We start from the raw sequence: 20,914 nt of genomic DNA, 5'->3' as shown, positions 1-20,914 counted from the left end.
TGAATTTTGATTTTATCATGTGTTGATAATGGGCTTTTTTGTTTATAAACTGATTTACTACATTTCAAAATATTAAGTACCTTTGTATGTTTGACCTTTAATTGTGTTCATAAGGAATCTTTAAGTGAATCTAGTGAATTTTTAACTGAGTAGTTTTGTCCTTTGAAACATATTCAACATTCCAGTATTTAATATTAGAGAGTTTACTAAGAATCCTGCTTGATGCTTAGGATATAGTAGTGAGCAAAACAAATGATTTCCCTTTTCTTGGAACTTACTGTTCTACTGGAAGATAGGAGAAAGAAGTTAAGTAAGTAGTTACATAAGTATGTAAAGAACATTAAATAAGGAGTTACATAAATATGTAATTATAAGTTTTAACAGATGGTGTAAAGAAAAGTACTGTGTGTTCTCAGTATATATTATAGTGATCCTGGTCTGTTTAGCGGATAAAGAACCCACATAAGTGGAACTCTATAGAGAGCTGGCTTTTAACTTCAGTTTTTTTCACCGCTCACAGTGTGATCTTAAGTCAGTTAAGCTGTGTGTGTGTGTGTGTGTGTGCGTGCGTGTGTGTGTGTTATATATAAAATCTGAACATTGAACTGCAAAAGTAAAGCCTGTTGATACCTATGAGTCTGTGGGGTCTCATTCATTAAGGTTAGGAATGGAAAAGAGAATTCATTTACCTCTGGAATTTTTATCATGGGGAGCCACTTAGCTGTAAATTAACTGTTAAGCTGGACATTTGATTGCATTACAGATTTTCATTCATTGATTCATCCCTGGTACCTGGAATAATGCTTGGCTCATAGTATGCACTTAGTAAATATTTGTTGAATGAATGAATGAGTTCCTTAATTCCTAGTCTTTAAAGGAATGAAACTTCTATTATGATCTGTTAGATTTACGGGGAACAGTGGTATTAAACAGGGGAAGGCAAACCAACTATATCGCTCAGGGATTTTCTGGCTGTCTCCTGTTGATTTTCAGTAGAAAACTGCAGTGGAACCCTAAAAATACCCTGGTTATGATAGCCTTCATGCTAACTGGAGATGGGGAATCTTGACAACATCAACTGGACCTTCTTTTGCCAAAAAACATCGATTGGATCTTTGTGTTTGTGTGTATATGTGTGGGTTTTCCCTTTTGTGCGGAATGCCTGTGCTTTTCTATACATTTTAATTATTAATAAAGGTGAAACAGTTTTTTTGAAAGCCTGTTTTGGAAATACATTTTATTATGCTTATTTCTGTTGATAAACATATATATATATTTGATAACCCTAAAATAAGTGATTCACATATGTTTTTTGGTGTTTGTGTACTGAATTGGAACTTGTAATCGATGCATCTCCCCAAAGAAATAATGTAATAAATATTTGTATTTATAATTTCAAATGGAACGCTGGTGAGGCTTTCCATTTGTCTATGACTCTTGTGCCTTATAATGAAGCATATGACAATAAAGGGTGTCACTAGCAGTCCTGTTTATTATTGGAGGCCATGACTAGTTTTTATTCCTCAGACCTCTTAGTTTTCATATTCTTACACTCTTTGTTTTCTTCACTTTTTTCTATTGAAATTCTTTCTTAAAATTCATTGTCTTTAGTTATAACACTGGTATTCGAAATATATTTCTGAAGGCTTTTTGTTCAATGTCTGAATCTATCTAGTTCCTCCTCTGTCTGGGGACAAAGCATTTTTCTCAAGGCTTGCATTTTTTTTTCCCCCTGTGGGAATTGCATGATTGCCTGAGTTTGAAATTTTAAATTTGCAATAATTTCCCATATACCTTATATCTTTTCTGCTTTTTTTAGAGTAATGAGTGAATGGTAAATGTCAAGTGAGTTCTTCAGAAACTATGAATATCATTCTTTGGCTTTTTATTTTATGAAATGGTAGTCATTGATGATTGATCTCCCTTTAACTGGATTGAAAAAGATGATTTTCCTTATTCTTAAGCTTTTTGCCCATAAATTAATTTTTCTAATTAAGTTCAACTCGTGGTGGTAGATGGAGATATGGTTAGCAATTAAAATTTTTTGGGGGGGAAAACATTGTTATTTATATATACTTTGATAAATTGCCCTACACATTTTTGGGGAAAATAGATAAGACATACAAATCAACTTTTAGAGCACTATTTATAGGTTTAGGGTTCTTTGTATTACAATGAAAATGTATAATTTGGCAATATTTTCTTATGAATGATATGTACTTTTCATTTTCTGAAGGATTAAGGCAAATGTAAATGAAATTGACTAGCCCCAGGCAGGCCTGCTAAAATGATTAAGGGTATGAAGTAGTCTTCATTGAAGAGCAATTTAAATAAGTAGAACTTTATTATTTATTTATTTATTATTATTATTTTTTAAAGATTTTATTTGTTTATTCATGAGAGAGAGAGAGAGGCAGAGAAACAGCAGGTTTCATGCAGGGAGTCTGACGTGGGACTCGATCCCGAGTCTCCAGGATCAGGCCCCTGGGCTGAAAGCGGAGTAAACCTCTGAGCCACCTGGGCTGCCCAATAAGTAGAACTTTAGTCCTAATCATAATCCAGGTACATGGTATTCAAACTTTGGTGTGCACCAGAATCACATAAGGAGGTTATTTAACATAGAGATACTTGCTCTCCACCTTAACCTACTGAATGAGCATGTCTAATATAGAGCAAGGGGAGATGAATTCTAATAAGCTCTTTTAGGTGTGTCTGAATTTTTAATACATTAAAAAAAGTCTTTTAAAGTAATAGTTTTATATCCTTAGGAAAGTTAGTTGCTATATCTTGGTATTTTTCTCCTAGATACTTATGTATGCATTTCCTGTGAATAATTCTTCTATACAACCATAATACTATTTTATAATGTATTTTAAATCCTTATTTCAGTTTTTTAAAATAAAGATTTTGTTTATTTTTTCATGAGAGACACACACACAGAGAGAGAGAGAGAGAGAGAGGCAGAGACATAGGCAGAGGTAGAAGAAGGCTCCTTTCAGGGCAGAGAGAGAGGCAGAGACATAGGCAAAGGTAGAAGAAGGCTCCTTTCAGGGCCCCCAGATCACGAACTGAGCCAAAGACAGACTCTCAACTGCTGAGCCACCCAGGTGTCCCCTTATTTCAGTTTTAATTAGGAAACTAATTCTTCTTAAATCAATCCAGTATAAAGCATTTTTTTTTTTGAAAGAAACATGGAATAGTTTCCTCATTTAGTTCAGTAAAAACATGGGGGCATTTTCTGTGGGTTATGTACTTGTGCTTGGCATTTTCATGTAGTATCTACTCCCACCATGCTTCCAGGTAGATATATGCTCTGTAGACGAGGACCAAGGTAGATAGGTAAGGACTTTCAGAAGATTGCATACTTAAATCTCCCTCCATATTCACATCTCTAAAAATAAAGTAATATAAACAATAAGAAATTTGGAGGTAATCAATTTGCCTGCCAGAGGTAATCAATTTTACTATTTTCTTGTATGTCTTCCAGTGTTTCATTATGCAAATTCAAATGTTACTATTCTGGGGATTTTCTAACAAAGTAGCAGACCTTATATATAGTTTTCATATGTATTTCATTTTATAATAGGTCGTAGGTATTTTTCATGCCAGTGCATAGAGTGTTCTCCTCCCCGCCCTGCCGTAGCTTGGTGTTCCTTTGGCATAGCCATCCCTCTATTAAGGGGCTCTTGAATTGTGTCTGGTCTTTTCTTTTTATAAGCTGCAGTAAATAACCTTGTACATGTGTCATTTCATACACAGAGAGGCCAATTCTTTATTGTCTTCTTTGTTATGGAGCACTTATAATCTGGTTAGTAACCTTATTTTATAAATAGAAATGGAATAGGAATTTGAAACCAAGGCAAAATAATCAAGATTAGAGGGAGTCAATCATATATTGAGATAGTTTGGGTGCTTTTTTTTTATTCTGGAATTACACCTATTTGAATTTACTCAGTACCTTGGCTTTATTTCATTTTAGTAAGACCTTATAGGCATTGGCTTATGTCACTAATTTATCTGATATTAAGAAAGAAAACATTTTGATATCAGAGGTTGCTGTTTGCTGTTACTAGTTTTAGTTTTCCACTATATTCTTGGAGTCAAAAAATGAAGTTTTATCTAGATGCAAATATAAAAATAACTCACATACTAACAGACTGAAATTTGAATTTATTTTTTAATTTAAAAATTACTTTTTAAATTACTAAAATGTGTTTATTATAACAAAATTAAGCACTACATGATTGTCTCTGTGTCTTTGCTTTCCTAATTGTCAATATGAGACAGTGTTAATTTGAAGATTAGCCTTCCAGATATTTATTACTACGTAATGCATTTTTTGTACATGCTTTAAAGAACACAAGTGTACTTTATATAATATATAAACATACTCTATATTTAGAAATATAGCTTGAGGCATTATCCTAAAATGATAGGAATTTAAAATGCAATATATTTGTTTTAGAAATGAATTGTTCGCTTAAAACATCGATGGTTTTTGTTCTAGGGGATTTTCAACATATAGTTTTATGCAGCCTGCATACTTTGTTGAATTACTTGTAATATGTTAAAATGACCAGTTTGTCATTTGGCCTACCTAATGTTTGCATTGGTAGCAGATTGCCTTTTTGATTCATGTTTCACAGTTGTTGAAAAGCTACGAAAAGTTTTTAAGAGAAGGGAGAAATGCCAGTGTTGCTCCCCCTTCTTTACAGTGCTAGTATTGTAAATTTCTTATACTCTTAAAGTTTGAACTTTAGTTTGTTCTACAAATGAAAACATTCTTACTGAAAACCCAGTTAGTTGCAATAAAATAATATTCTTACTTGGCTTTAAGTTAAGTGACTTAATAAAGTTTCACAGATACTATTGAATGGGAATAAGCTGGGTGGGCCATGAGGATGTGGTGGACAGCCTTTTCTTTTAGCATGCCACTTTTTGCACATATTGAGAGCATTTTTATAAGGTAGATGTTTAGATGTCCAACTTAAGGTATTTTTGAGTGTTAGCTAATAGTGTTGTCAGTGCATCTAAACGTGTATCTGTAGAAATGAAAAGGGTTTTTGTTTGTTAGCGGTAAGAGTAAAATGTATTGTTTTGCTTCCTGTCTTGGCTAGGGCCCCTGCTAATGAAAGTTTAGAATGGGATCAGTTAATCCCTTTTAGAATACACAGTATGCTACCTTTTGGGACAGTCATCTTTTAGGAGACACTTTTCTTGTACCTGTCCATGAAATTACTGGAGGAGAGGTAAAGGTTTTAGAGTATGACATGTTTAGTGAATGGTAATTACTAATTACATTCTCTTGTGCTTCTTGTTTTTTTGTGTGTGTATGTGTGTATTTTTGCATTTCCTAGTTTAGCCTCTCCTCATTACTACAGATGTTTGATTGTTGTGAGGCAGTTTGATGAACCATACATACTGTTGTCAGTTGTCTTTCTTAGTCCATTATGTCCATTATATGAAAATACATAGTTCACTTTCCACTCCTTTAGAATGGAGCCTTAGCAAGTCTGACTTCTCTGAGTTTTCTATATTAAATTGAACATCAGTCCTTCAAAGTCCTATGCAGCAACCTCTTGATAGCTAAGTCTATTTGATTATATATTTAGAAATCTAACTTGCAGAAAGTAAGTTTGGATGTCAAGAGATCTGCATTGCCTTAATGTACTGTGTCTGGTTCTAACTTTTGGGAAGCAAATAGTGAGAGTTTGGATAGCAGAAGATTTATTAAGAACTTAATTAACTAATTCAGTTCCTGAATTTAAAAATAGAATTTAGACATAGAGTTTGAATAGCAAGGAAAAATTGTGTATGAGTCTACTTTGTATACATTGAAAAAAGCTATACACCAAAGTATGATATTGTAGATCAAAAGTTGGAGGAGACTTTATAAGATCATTTTAACCAACCTCCTATTTAATCCATTCTTAAATTGTCTTCTAGTTTATGCTTGGACATTGAAAGTGGCTAGAAGCTAACTGTGTTACTGTTCTCTCTGGTTTATTATTCTGAGTGTTAGAGGAGATCCTGGACAATAAGATCAGCCATAAAATGGGAATGGCTGGGAGCATCTTGCAAAATTTGAGAAGTACTGTAATTGGATGGATAAAAAAGTAATCATATTCTGGAAAAATGATATTCAGTGGAGTAGTAACAATGTTATAATTAATGTTACTATTATTATTTTATTAATTAATTCTCTTATCTCTAGTTTTCTCTGTTGCCTGCAAAATTACCAGTTACAGCATAAGGACCTTTAAAGGGAATGAATTAGATTATTTCTTTTCTTTTTTGGAAGTTCTTTCTTTTCTTGCTGTGGAATGTTTGTAGTACTTTGACTCCATCTGAACCAGAACATTGTCCATTTCCTGTTGCCCATCCTTTTGCCTGCTTTGAACAACTGATTTCAGGTTGTCCATCTCTTTCTTCCTCAAGCCTCCAGCCCTTTCCAGGTCATTTCTGGATCTTTAGCCTCTTGCTGGATCATCTTTTCCCTTGCATTCATCTTTTGCTTTGATTCTTTGATAAAGGCATTATAGGATGGGACTGGTTTGCTGAATGAGGTTCCATATCCTGGGTTCCTCAGTGTACTACACATACAGCATGGACTGTGTGAGCTGATCTTTGTCAAAACTCTTGAAGTTCAGATAGACTTGTATAATACCGCCAGTTCTTCCTCAGAACCTTTATATATCTCTCCAAACTCTTGAATGTCTTCCTTCAGTATGTCTTCCCACTCCATGGCTTGTTTGAACATAGCAGAGTCCTTGTTCACTGTTGCCAGCTCATTGTACACTGGTCTCTAGTCTTAAAATGGAATATACTATCCTGAGGAACTGGAAGTGTTGATGTCTTCTTTGCCCACCCAGTCTGGGTGCACCTGTTGAGATGCATTGTGGTAGTCATGTTGGGTAAGGTGCAGGGCCTCCTAGCAATGGTAAAGGTTGGGAAAGTTTCCTTGCACAGCTACAGCTGACCTATGCTGGGCATAGGTTCAGAGTGGGCTACAGCTCAAATTGAAGACTTTTGAGGAAAGGAAATTTGCTCATCTGTTTCTGTCTGTCCACAGAATCTTGAGCACACTAGTATCCTTTCTAAGTTAAGTTAGAAGTTGAGAAGAGAAGGTAATGCTAAAATTTTATTCTTTTAGAAATACTCTATGCAGTATTTTACAATAAGTATTTTTTGTTGTTGTTGTTGTTGAGCTTGAGAAGGGAACAAAATTATGAAGGTAGACTTATACAACTTAAAGTTAGAACCTCCTTAAAGGTTAAATTTTGCCATAGCTTTTCCTTTGTAAAAAGAAATAAAATGTTTTTATAACTTTGATTGGCTCTTGGTTAATTTACTAGTGGAAGTGATACTACATGTTTAGTCTGTAGACTCATTTTGACTATTTTATATAGAACCATAATACAATCCAATGTAGCTGAGTTAAGTGTTTCTTCTTAATTAAAGGACTTAAGAGCAAAGAAGAACCAAGCATTATGTATTGATATCTAAGGGTCTCCCTCACCTCTAATTTTCTCTTAATTTCTGATCCGGATTGTCTTTCTGTGGAGGTGAATTTATGTACCAGTTTTATTTAATAACTTCCATAGAAGACAATTAAAAATTGTCACCTCAGTTCTTACTGTGAAATTTTTGTATAATCTTTTGTAGATTAAAAACAAGCTTATAAACATACTTTAAAAAAATAATGCAGTTAGCTATAATTAGCTTATAGTTAGCTTCTTTGAGAAGAAGGCAATCTGTTATATATGTTTTGATTATTTCAAATAATGCCCCATTGGTAGGTTTTTAGTATATAATGATGTCATGAGTAAATGAGAATAATTTCTTTCTAGGGTCCTGATGAAGAAGCTGTTGTGGATCTTGGCAAAACCAGTTCAACTGTGAACACCAAGTTTGAAAAAGAAGAACTAGAAAGTAAGTTTGTTTAACTTACACTTAACAGGATAAATTACTCATAAACATTTGTTAGTGTGCTTTAAATTTTGCCTGCTATTTGTGGAAACTTTTTGTTATTATAAGGTAGAGCATAGATATGGAAAAACGTTGAACACTTTCCTAATACAGTAAGGAATAATACAACAAACACCCATGTAACTAACCATACTCATAACTGCAGATAGAATATTCCTTGATTGTTCGTTGTGTAAAGTATCGGTATAACAAAGACTTTAGAATCCATGTCCGTCCTTCCTTCCTTCCTTCCTTCCTTCCTTCCTTCCTTCCTTCCTTCCTTCCTTCCTCCTTTCCTTTCTTTTCCTTTCCTTTCTTTTCCTTTCCTTTCCTTTCCTTTCCTTTCCTTTCCTTTCCTTTCCTTTCCTTTCCTTTCCTTTCCTTTCCTTTCTTTTCTTTTCTTTTCTTTTCTTTTTTTCTTTTCTTTCTTAGAGAGCATGAACACAGAGGTGGGGATGGGGCAGTAGTAGAGGGAGAGAGGATCTCAAACAGGCCCCATGCTCAGTGTGGAGCCTGATGCAGGGCTTGATCTCACAATACTGAGATCATGATCTGAGCCAAAGTCAGGAGTCGGATACTTAACTGACTGAGCTGTCCAGGTGCCCCTAGAATCTATGCTTTTCACATTTCATTGGTGGTTACCATTACTTACCTTGGAAAATTAAAATACCACAGTTAAAAGTTAGTTAATTCTTTTTTTTTTTTTTTTTTTTTTTCCATTTCTAGCAGGCTAGGTAGTAGTGTTTTTAGCAAACCAGAATGCCAGACTAATAAGCCAGAGTTATCACTAGGTGTCATCTAACTGTTCATTTTATGGATATGTTACATCAGTCTTTTCAAGTACTATAAATAGCCTCAGTGTAGAATTATGGAACAGTTTATGCAAATGATAAATTATTGAACTGAAGCTAATATATTGGCTAATTGAAATTAAATTAAAAAAAAGAATTGTGGAGCAATAAATCATGTGTCAGTGCATCTTCCAGGAAGAAGTCCTCGCAAATGGTTTGTTTCTTTTCTTTTTTCTTTTTTTTTTTTTTTGATTAAAATAATTTTCATCGTATGGGAGAGTTGCAAAGATACTAGAGAGTGTTCCCGTATATCCTTCACTTAGGTTTTTAAAATTTTTAAATTTTACATAACCATCATAAGTTCATGAAAATGAAGAAATTAACATTGGTACAGTTCTATTAACTCGATTAAATTTATTCAGGTTTTACCAGTTTTTCTATTGATGTCCGTTTTCTGTTCTAGGATCCAGCTGAACAGTCCAGGATCTGATAGTACATTTGGTTGTCGTCTTCTCTATGACAGTGTCTTACTCTTTTCTTGTTTTTTATGACCTTGACATGTTGGAAAGGTAGTGGTGACATACTTTGTAGAATGTCTCTAAGTTTGGGTTTGTCAGTGTTATCATATGAACAGACTGAGATTATGGATATTTGGGGAGCATACCACAGAAGTGATGCAGTCTTTTCAGTGTCATATCTGAGGACATATGATATCAATGTGCCTTATTGGTGATGTTAATTTTGAAACTTGGTTAAGGTGGTGTTTGTGGCAAATGTTTTGATAGACTTTTGGGGTCTTTTTGGGAACTAAATTTTTAAGTTAAAGCCTTCTGAGACAGCTGGTACCGTATGGGGACATTAATCTGTTGCTTTTGAAAAGGAGATGGAAAGAGGCAAGTAAGTGTTCTCCATATCTACTTTATGAAATGAAGGAACCACTTTTAAAATTGACTTTATTTATTTATTTTTTAAAGATTTTATTTATTTATTCATGAGAGACACAGAGAGAGAGGCAGAGAACAGGCAGAGGGAGAAGCAGGCTCCATGCAGGGAGCCCGACGTGGAACTTGATCCCAGGTCTCCAGGATCATGCCCTGGGCTGAAGGCGGCGCTAAACCGCTGAGCCACCCAGGCTGCCCATAAAATTGACTCTAAAAGTCTAGGTTTACTAGGGATTCTAGAAGGAGCCTCAATTGTCTAGAAGCTTACGGTTAGAGTCTGTGAATTCCAAGGACTAGGGAAGTTAAAATGTTTAGCAATAATTTTATCAACTCAAATGTAGAGTGAATCCATCACTTAGCACTTCATGTTACCTCTCAAATAGGCGCAACTTAGAATGTGAAGAACAGCACTTGGATATGTTCTTTTGCTTCCCTTGGTTACCCAAGAGCCTTTAGCTTTGCGTCTTTTATACATATCTAAATTTCAGTATGAAGTTTGAGGGAGTGATTATTTTTATCTCAGAGTTTGAACAGGCCTTTGATAGTAAAGAAGGGTTAAAGGAAAAGGAAAGGAAAAATCATAACAGAGAATACTAAGGTCGATAGTAAAAGCCAAATAAATAGTAAGGCTTGGATTTTTATATTCCTGTTTATCTATTCTTTCTAAATTGGAAACTCCTATAATATTTATTTTGGTGCATTGGGGCTATGTGCCAGAATCCATTAGTACTAATTGGAGTACAACTTTGTAATTCCCAGTACACAGTGATGAGAATTTAACTCTTTAATTTCCACTTTTCTTTAGTATTCAGAAGAAAATAGTTTCACTAAAATTAAATAGTAGTATCATTGAATTTTGTTATAATTTTTAAATTTTTTCTTACTGAGATATAATTAACAAATTTCACCATTTTGAAGTGTTTCTGAGTTTTTTGAAGTATATTCACTATGCTGTGCAGCCATCACCACTGTGATTCCAGAACATTTCCATCATCCTCCTCCCCATGCTATATAATTGATTTTTAATTTTGGGATTTTTCTGGTAAAATTAAGAAAAATTGATATTTCTACAATTTTTTATCTAGTGCCTACTGTATTGGAAGATGTTTAAACAAATTTAGCTCATTGTATATCTTTAGGTCAAGATTTCTTTTAGTTTAAGTGTGATTAGTTATTGACATTACTATGTTGGCAACTGAAACAAGAAATCAAGAGTGTCACCTTTTTCAAACTTAGCTTGGTATGTGTATTTTGGGCAATTCAAATTTTTTGCTGTTCTGGATATTCTTTTTTATCAAGGTAAAGTTTGGCATACTTTTGTAGATTTTTTTTTCTTTTTTGGAAAATCAGTAATGTTTCTATACCTTTGGCTAGGTCATCGAGCTGTCTATATTGGTGTTCATGTCCCGTTTAGTAAAGAGAGTCGTCGGCGTCATAGGCATCGTGGACACAAACATCACCACCGGAAAAGAAAAGATAAAGAATCAGATAAAGAAGATGGACGGGAGTCTCCTTCTTATGGTAAGAGAAAACAGTAGTTATTTGTTAACACTTTCAAATTCTTTCCTGAAAATCTGTTAAAAAAGTGGAATATTTTTTCTTAAATTTTATGTCTGTTATGATTTAGACATATTATAAGCCTTGAAGAATATACTAAGTGAAGTAATAATGTTTTTTCTCCAAGGAAGGTATTTAGTTTATAGATTAAGATCTATTCTGGTTAAGTGAAAAGAAGTAAAGTGTTTTGTTTTCTTCATTGTATTCCAGCCTTGGACTTGTAAAAGTTGAGTCTTGACATTTGAACTTCAGCTTGGTGGTGGTTCATTTTCTTTTCTCTATTATATATATATTTCATAATTTGTATATGCAGTGAACAAACATCGGGAATCTTTAGGTTCCTGAATGAGATTAAACTTTTTTTTCATTTTTAAACACATTTCTTGGCTAGAAAATATATACTCTAAGTTAAACTACTTGGTTATCTGTGCACAAAAGAGTGCTCTGATTAGATATGATTGTCATAAAGGACAGGATTTTTGTTTGAATGCAGAGAAATACAGAGGTGCCAATAGAGGAAATCAGAAAGAAAAAAGACATATAGGAAAGAGAATATTATCTGAAAATAAATATTGATAGTACTGATTTAAGTGGCCCTGAGAAGTGCAAATGGTGAGAACCAGAAAAAAATAGATGTACAGCCTGTGGAGGGCTCATAGAATATTACAGTTAGTGGATATATAAAGCATCATTATTTTTTTTAGGACATCATGGGCCTGCATGGCCATCTCTACACCATGGGTCCTAGCGTGTGCATTCTAGCAAAGTTACGTGAGCTGTACTTGTAGGCACTTGTGCGCTATACTAAGGGAACATTTTTGTGAGGAAGAAGGAAAGAATCCTGTGTGTCATAAAGCTACAACATGAATGTAAGAAAATGGTAATATATTAAGTTCCAATTCTGTGCTAAGCATTCCGCTAAGCCCTTGACATATGCTCTTTGATTTAACCATCTCTGCGCGTTTTATTTATTTATTTATTTTAGTTTTTATTTTGATTCCCATTAGTTAACATACAGTGTTATATTAGTTTCAGGTGTATCAGCAATTCCATAAATCACCCGGCGCTCATCACATCAAGTGCATTCCTTAATTCCCATCCCCTGTTTCACCTACCTCCCTTATGGTAACCAAGTTTGTTCTCTGTAGTTAAGAATTTCTTGGTTTGCCTTTCTCTCTCTCTTTTTTTTTACTTTCCTTGTTTTTATTTGTTTCTTAAATTCCACATGTGAGTGAAATCATATGATATTTATCTTTCTCTGACTTATTTTGCCTAGCATTATACTCTGGCTCCATTTATGTCATTGCAAATGGCAAGATTTCATTCTTTTTAGTGGCTTAATAATATTTAATTGTATATATACAATGCATCTTTATCACTCTCTGCATTATTTAAAAGATGGGTATTGTTTTCATTTTGTAGATGGAGACACTTAAGCTTAGAGAGACTCAGTGTGATGGGAATCTTTTAAAAACTTGTACTAAGTAGTAGTACATGGCCTACTACAAGATTGAATAGTTAACAAAAAGTCAAAAGAAAAATCAGTACTAATTTCAGAAAGGATCACTGGTGGACTTTGATGATATTAAGTAATTTAAAAGTATTTTGCTGAGGCACCTGGGTGGCTCAGTGGTTGAGTGTCTGCCTTCAGCTCAGGTTGTTATCCTGGGGTCCTGGGATCTAGTCCTGTACCAGGCTGTCTGTGGGGAGCCTGCCTCTCCCTCTGCCTATTTCTCTGCCTGTCTCTCTGTGTCTCTCATGAATAAATAAGTAAAACCTTTTAAAAACAATTAAAAAATAAAAGTATTTTGTTTTCCTGTATAAGGCATCCTTCCAGTTTAGGATATCTTCTGCTATTCTGAATGGATCATTATGCTTCTCTAATTGATGTGAATAAAAAGTTACATAATGTTTTTATAGAATGCTATCTAGTAAACTATGTTCAGCAAGATATGTGGTTTGATGTTTCAAGCTAAGTAAGGTATGACATGTGAAATCTAAATATAGTGGTTTGAAGAACTTAGTGGGGGAATATTTGTGACTTTTTAATGGAATAAATATCCTTAGAAAAGTTTTATGCCACTGAAGTATGTTCATTTTGGTTTTAACTGCCAATATGTATCTAAGAAATTGCTATGAAGGATGTCTCTTTCTTTTTCTTGTCCCCACTTTCTTTTTTTTTTTCTAAGATTTTCTTTATTCATGAGAGACACAGAGAGAAAGAGAGGCAGAGACACAGAGAGAGAAGCAGGCTCCATGCCTGATGCGGGACTTGATCCTGGGATTCTGGGATTATACCCTGGGCCGAAGGTAGATGCTAAACCACTGAGCCACCTAGGGATCCCCATTGTCCCTATTTTTTTTTTTGTCCCCACTTTCTAAATGTATATTACATAGGATTTTTGCTTCTGGACATGATGGGGTAACATTAATTGAATTTTCCTCTTATTTTAAACAATTAGAAAAATTGACAAAATATATAAAACGGTAATTTTCACACATTGGACAACACAGTGTAGAACTCTGACCTTTGAGAGAGTGGAGGCAAATGAGATGAGCCTTGTGCTTGCCTGACTATATTACTTAGAGACAGTTCCTAGGCCACAGCACAGGGAGGGGAGGGGAATCCTGAGCAGAGCCTTGCAGGCTCTCAGAGTTGAGACAGAGATTGGAATTTGGGAAGTCCAAAAAGGCTAGTCGGTGTGGTGTGCCAGAGAATAGAGAGTTACACACAGAGAGGCTTCCAAAGGTCTGAAGAAGGATCCTTTTTAATCTTTGGTTGAGTACTGGTCTGGGCCAAAGGAAGCTACTTAAGGCCTGGGAAATAATCATCAGAAAGCAGTGGGCTAACCAGTTATTGGATATTACATAAGACTGGGAGTAAGGTATGATTTCATTAGACAGAGTAGAAAGACCTTGACATATAGGGGCATTGTGTTAAGTTCTCAGAAAGGTATTGCCTTAATAGTGAGTCTTAATTTTACACTAAAAGCTGCAGTGGATCTCTAAAATTTTTTAAAGCAAGTCTTAAAAGAATTCAATTAAAGGTCTTTGCTAGGACAAATTATAAAACTACTGAAAGAAATACAGTAAAATCCATCATCTAAGCACATAAGATTCATAATATCTGATATCTACAAATTACCTGAAATGTGAAAAGTAGGAAATATGAGCCATAACTAAGAGAAAAATAAATCAGTAGAAACACATGACAGAGTTGATGGAATTCGAACACAAGCATGTTAAAGCAAGTGTAATATATCTGCTTTCTATGCTCAAGAAGATAGAGGAAAATGTGACTCGTGAGTAGGGAAATTGAAAATATAAGAAAGTCCAAATGGAACTTCCAGCGATGAAAAATACAATATCTGAAATGAAAAATACACTAGATAAGATTAGAGGAGGATTTGACTGTATGGGGAAAAAAGTAATTTTCAAGACATAGTAGTAGAAACTACTCAGTGCAATAGAAAGGACTGAAATGAATAAATAGAGTATCAGTAATTTGTAGAAAAATATCAGTCTAACAGATGTATAATTGTAGTGCCAGAAAGGAGAGTGGCAGAAAAAAAATTTGAGGAAATAGTAGTTGAAAAATTCTAAAATTTTTTTAAAGATTTATTTATTCATGAGAGACACAGACCGAGCCAGAGAGAGAGAGAGAGAGAGAAGCGGAGACACAGGCAGAGGGAGAAGCAGGCTCCTTGCAGGGAGCCTGATGTGGGATTTGATCCTGGGTCCCAGGATCACGACCAGAGCTGAAGGCAGTCGCCCAACCACTGAGCCACCCAGGCATCCCGAAAAATTCTAAATTTAATGAAAACTGAACAACATGTTCAAGGAGCTTAGCAAAACCCAAGAGGAAACATGAAGATAATCACACAAAGGCACCTAAAAATTAAATTGCTGAAACCAGGATGTAACAATGCTAATTAAATATGCATGTCATAACAGCTTTAAAATACATGAAGCAGACTGATAAGCTTACAGTTAGTTGTTGGATATATTTTTAAAAGTTACAAATTTCAGCTCTCTTCTTAGTAACGGATAAAACAAGTTAAAAGAATCAATAAGGATATAGCTGACTGGCATAACATTGATATTTGCATTCATTGAGCCTTCCAACAGCAGCAGAAAAGTTTTTTTTTTTTTTTTTAAGATTTTATTTATTCGTGAGAGACACACAGAAAGGCAGAGACACAGGCAGAGGGAGAAGCAGGCTCCTCACAGGGAGCCCGATGATGTCAGACTCGATCCCAGGATGGGGATCATGCCCTGAGCCAAAGGCAAACGCTCAACTGCCTTTGAGCCACCCAGGTGTCCCAGAAAACAAATTTTTTATGAGTGTAAATGGAATATTTCCCAAGATAGATTGTATTCTAGTCAATAAATGAGTTTTAATATAAATTAAAAGATTGAAAGTATATTCTCAGACCACAATAGAATTAAACTACAAAGAAAAATCCCCAGATATTTGGAAATAAAACAAGATGCTTCTTAATAACAAATGGGTTAATAAAGAAGCAGTCACAACAGAAATTAGGAAGTATTTTGAACTCATAAAAATAAAAACACAGTACTGGCAATGATTGAGATAGAATCTTGCAAAGTGAAGACATGCTTCAGGTGTACAGGTTCCTTTAGCATGGTTCTTTGCAAGTTAGGACACCAATAATTATAAATTTTTTAGAGACAGCTAAAGCAGTGCATAGAGGAATATTGGTAGCACTTAATCCTTATATTAGAAAAGAAGAAAGATCTAAAATCAATTATTAAAATTTTTAACTTAAGAATCTAAGAGAAAACATGGAAGAAATTAAACCAAAGTAAGGAAAAGAAGGAAACTAACGTAGAAATGAGTAGGATAAAAACCAGGAAAGCAATAGCAAAAATCAGTTCGACTGAAATCTGATTCTTTGCAAAGATCACTAAAATTGACAAACTTATATAGCCAGAGTGATTAGGGAGGAAAAAAAAATGTAAATTACCAGCATCAGAGAAAATTTCAGTACAGGTTCTACAGGTATTAAAAGACAGAAGAGAGAGTATTATGAGTGATTTTATGCCAACAAAATTGATTATTTAGATGAAATGGGGAAATTCCTTAAGAATACAAACTATGAAAAAAAATTGATAACCTGAATTACACTTTGTGTATAAAGAAATTAAATTTGTAGTCTGAAACATTCCTACAATGAAAATGTACTTCCAAATGGCATCATGGATGCATTCAAACATATAAGGAAGAAATTGCACAGGCTACCAGAAAACTGAAGTTGAAGGAATACTTCCTAATTCATTTTTATAAATCCAACATTACCTTGATACCAAAACTAGATATAGATATTACAAGAACACAAAACTACAGACTGAATATTTCTCATGAAGTAGATTCAGAAATTCCTTTTTAAAATTTTTTTTATTTTATGTAAATTCAATTCATTAGCATGTGGTGTATTATTAGTTTCAGAGGTCAGAGCAACATGTTTTTTTTTTTTAAGATTTTATTTAGTTATTCATATTCATGAGAGATACAGAGAGAGAGAGAGAGAGAGAGAGAGGCAGAGACACAAGCAGAGGGAGAAGCAGGCTCCACGCAGGGAGCTTGATGTGGGACTCGATCCCGGGTCTCCAGGATCAGGCCCTGGACTGAAGGCGGCGCTAAACCGCTGAGCCACCCGGGCTGCCCAGATTCAGAAATTCTTAACTAAAAACATATTTTATCCTGCAATATCTAAAAAGGATACCATATCATGACTGTGGTAGGCAGAATAATGGCTCCCAAGATGTCCATCTTCCTAATGCCCAGAACCTATGAATGTTAACCTTATAGCAAATTTGAATTAACAGGTGTGACTAAGGATTTTGAGTTGGGGAAGTTACAGTGGATCATGCAAGTAGGCCAGTTGTAATGATGGGTCCCTTAGTAAGGGGGAGTCAGAAAATGAGAGGAAGTAGTTGTGACAACAGAAGCAAGTAGTTGTAGTAAGGCAGAGAGATTCAGACCCAAAGAATATAGGCAGCTTCCAGAAGCTAGAAAAGATAAGGAAATGGATTTTTCCTAGAGCCTGCAGAAGGAGCCAGCCAATGATTTTAACACTATAAGACAAATTTTGGACTTTTAGTCTCCAGAACTATATAAGAATAAATTTGTGTTTAAGCCACCAATTTTGTGGTAATTTGTTAGAGCAGCAATCAGGACATTAATACCATGTGGAAAATACTATGTGGAAAAGTAGGGTTGGTATAAAATTTAACTATCAATATAAACACATTCACACTATAAAGGAGAAAGTCCATATAATTATCTCCATAGGTGCAGAAAAAGCCCTTGACAAAATTCCACTGCCATTTATGACAACGTTCTCAGAAAGAAAGGAATAAAAGAAAACTTCCTCTATCCAATATACAGCATCTACAAAAAAAGTTTTTCAACATCACAGTGCTAAAAGATGGAATGCTTTCTTCTTACGGTTTGGAGAAAGGCAAGGTTATTCTCTGCCACTTCTATAGAACATGGTATTGGAGCACCTGCTTGGTAATAAGGCAAGAAAGATGTTAAAGACATACAGATTATGAAGGAAGAAGTAAAATTGTCTTTATTTACAGATATAGGATCATGTATCTAGTAAATCCCAAGCAGTCTATGAAATTACAGAACTAAGTATGTTTTAACAAGGTTGCAGGATACACAATTAATTACATTTCTATATAGTTCTGTAGTAGCAATGAACAATCAGAAATTGAAATAGGGGATCCCTGGGTGGCTCAGCAGTTTGGCACCTGCCTTCAGCCCAGGGCCTGATCCTGGAGACCCAGGATCGAGTCCTGCGTTGGGCTCCCTGCATGGAGCCTGCTTCTCCCTCTGCCTGTGTGTCTCTGCCTCTCTCTCTCTCTGTCTCTCATGAATGAATAAATAAAAAATCTTTAAAAAATATAAAAAATAAATAAATAAGAAATACCACTTACAGTAGCACCAAAAATATTGCTTGGAGGTCTGACAAAAGATTTGTAAGATCTAAAAGTTGAAAGGTTCAAAACATTAGGCAGTTCAGTCACATGTTTTAGTTTGTCCTATTTGGGTCTCAGGATAGCCCTTTAATATAAAGACCCAGATGACATACATACTGGAAAAATTTTCAAATATGCTTTTTATTGCTTCTGCCCTTATTCTATATTTTCTTCTTTCTGGAGTTTTTCCTATTCGATTTTCTTATTCTGTTCTCTACATCTGAACCTTTAGTTTTCCATCTTCTTATTTATCATTGATGCACTCTGATTTCCTCAGATCTGTTTTTTCCTTTATTAATCATTCTAGTGTACTCTTTAATCTGTGTTGTTTGCATCTGCAAATGCCTGCAAGTTTGTTAACTTCACTGTAAATTTTGAGTTTGACTTCCTATCTCATATTCAGCAGGATTTGATTTTGTTTTCAATTGACGCTTGTGGTTGTTTGCTTGTCCTAGGACTTTCAACTGTCCTGGACTAGAATTCATACTAATTTTTTAGGGACCCTGTACTGTGTAGGTAGTTTAAATTCAGATGCCATGAATGGGGTATCTGTTTCGTAACAGTGACTTCTTTTGCCTCTCTAACTTAACTGACAGAGTTTTGCTTCTCTATGATAGTATGAAAAACCAGTTTCTGTATACCCCAGCTTTGCTTTTTTCATCATTTTTTGGAACTTAGAGATTTTCTTTTTTCACTTTTGAAGTTAGCTACATCTTAATTATATATTTAAATTTTTTGAAAATTTTGTCTAACATTTATGTTTTTAGTTTAAAAAAAAGTCTTGAGTATAGTGTTCCATGGTTTTGGATGTTGCTTTTTGTTATTTGTTTTTATATCACTTAGTTATAAGATGAGTTTCATTCATTCATTCATTTAAGATTTTAAATAATCCCTGCACCCAATATGGGGCTCAGATTTATAACCCCGAGATCAAGAAGTCACATGCTCTACTAACTGAGCCAGCCGAGCACCCCACTTGTTTATTTTTAACATACAGTTTTTCTTTTTTGTCTGTGGAGGTTATCTCTCTGCAATATTCCTTGTTTCTGATTGTTAGTCCTTGCTTCTTTCCAGATTTATATAGTATTTTAATAAAAGAGTTTTAGTGGAGTATATTTACTTAAAACAAAAGCATCTCACTTTGAGATTGAGTTTATCTTTGAATGAATTGCGACAGTTTTTGAATGTATTTAAATTCTTTTGTCAAGACACACCATCCCAGAGAGTTCAGTTCATTCTTGGTACTGAAGATGATGATGAAGAACACATTCCGCATGACCTCTTTACGGAAATGGATGAACTGTGCTACAGAGATGGAGAAGAGTATGAATGGAAAGAAACTGCCAGGTAATAATATTGAGTCTAAGCATTTAGTTGGCTCCTCTTGATTTTTTTCTTATATTGTAAATATAATAAACTATAAGCTATGGGGTGCTTATAAGACAAGAGAATTTCCTCTTGTCTGGAAGCTATAGCTTTAGCTTATCTCCTTATTATCAAAATTTTTCTTAAGTTAAGCCCATCCACTTTAAGGTATCATTGAAAGAATTATGTTAATTGTACATTTTCACATCTTTAATTAGAGACTTAAATTTCAGAAGTCAAGGGTCTGCTGCATATTTTCAGTTTAAAAGAGGATTAGCAGTGGAAACTACAGAAGTTCCATAGTGTGTCTTTGTAGACTTATTATTGTGATAGCCAGAATAGAAAGAAGAACTGTATACTTATTTTGTAATACCTCATGAGTCTAGAAACTGTGTATCATTAGCTTGATTTGTAAATGTGTTTGTATCCAAATTTTGTGTTGGTGGTGGTAATCTTTATTTCTCTTTAAAAGAACAAGTGCATGTTTATCACATTAAAATAAGCAAATGAAATCTTCATTATTTACAAAATATTTCTATGTGTTGCACATCTCAGATGGCTGAAATTTGAAGAGGATGTTGAAGATGGTGGTGACCGATGGAGTAAACCTTACGTGGCAACTCTCTCTTTGCACAGTCTTTTTGAACTAAGAAGTTGCATCCTAAATGGAACAGTGATGCTGGACATGAGAGCAAGTACTCTAGATGAAATAGCAGGTTATAGCAGTTTGACTTTTTTTTTTTTTTAATGTGTAATTTGTACTGAAATTAGAGCTATTTGCATTAGGAAAATGAGGTCGTATTTCAGACCATTGATTTAATAGCTCTGTATTGAACTTCTATCATGTGCAGGACAGTATGAGGAGTACACAGAGAAATAACCCATTTTGTCTTTAATAAGTTCAGAGTCTCAAAGATTAAGTTAGACAGGTATGGCTATAGTACCAAAAAGAAAGTGACTAGTGCCATAAGCAGTATTTGCAGTCTGTTTCTGGAAATAAAGAGAAAAGAACTTTTTGTTTCTTCAGTTTTTGCACCCAGATATCTGGGGAAGATCCACAAGGACATTAAATGTACTACTTATTTACTACTTATTTATAGAGTTTGAACACATGAGAACAAGAAGCAGGTGGTACAGGAAAAAAGTATTCTAAGGAGGAGGAAGAGAAGGAAAAAAGGTCTAGAGAGTATAGACAGGTATGGATCTCATATGAAAGTCAGTTCCTTGTGTATACAGATTCTTGAATGGTGCTAGGAGACATTTACTTTGGCTTTGCATTTA

The 20,914-nt window shown here is 34.5% G+C and overlaps 1 protein-coding gene and 1 pseudogene across 6 annotated transcripts in view; one reads left to right on the top strand and one right to left on the bottom strand.

Moving 5' to 3' along the window:
• SLC4A7 (solute carrier family 4 member 7) overlaps positions 1-20,914 on the top strand; it is a 109,871-nt gene that overhangs the window by 33,212 nt on the left and 55,745 nt on the right. For all 6 annotated transcript variants that reach the window (XM_072793031.1, XM_072793030.1, XM_072793029.1 and 3 more), the window contains exons 2-5: positions 7,851-7,932; positions 11,075-11,221; positions 19,477-19,615; positions 20,189-20,349. In XM_072793031.1, coding sequence (XP_072649132.1) covers positions 7,851-7,932; positions 11,075-11,221; positions 19,477-19,615; positions 20,189-20,349 — 529 coding nt within the window. The remainder of the gene's footprint in view (positions 1-7,850; positions 7,933-11,074; positions 11,222-19,476; positions 19,616-20,188; positions 20,350-20,914) is intronic.
• LOC140613731 (dnaJ homolog subfamily C member 9 pseudogene) lies at positions 6,136-6,993 on the bottom strand (annotated as a pseudogene).

The sequence above is a fragment of the Canis lupus genome, chromosome 22, assembly GCF_048164855.1.
Source record: "Canis lupus baileyi chromosome 22, mCanLup2.hap1, whole genome shotgun sequence".
Taxonomy (NCBI): domain Eukaryota; kingdom Metazoa; phylum Chordata; class Mammalia; order Carnivora; family Canidae; genus Canis; species Canis lupus.
Note: the sequence above shows the minus strand (reverse complement) of the source record. Positions and strands in the feature narration are given on the sequence as shown.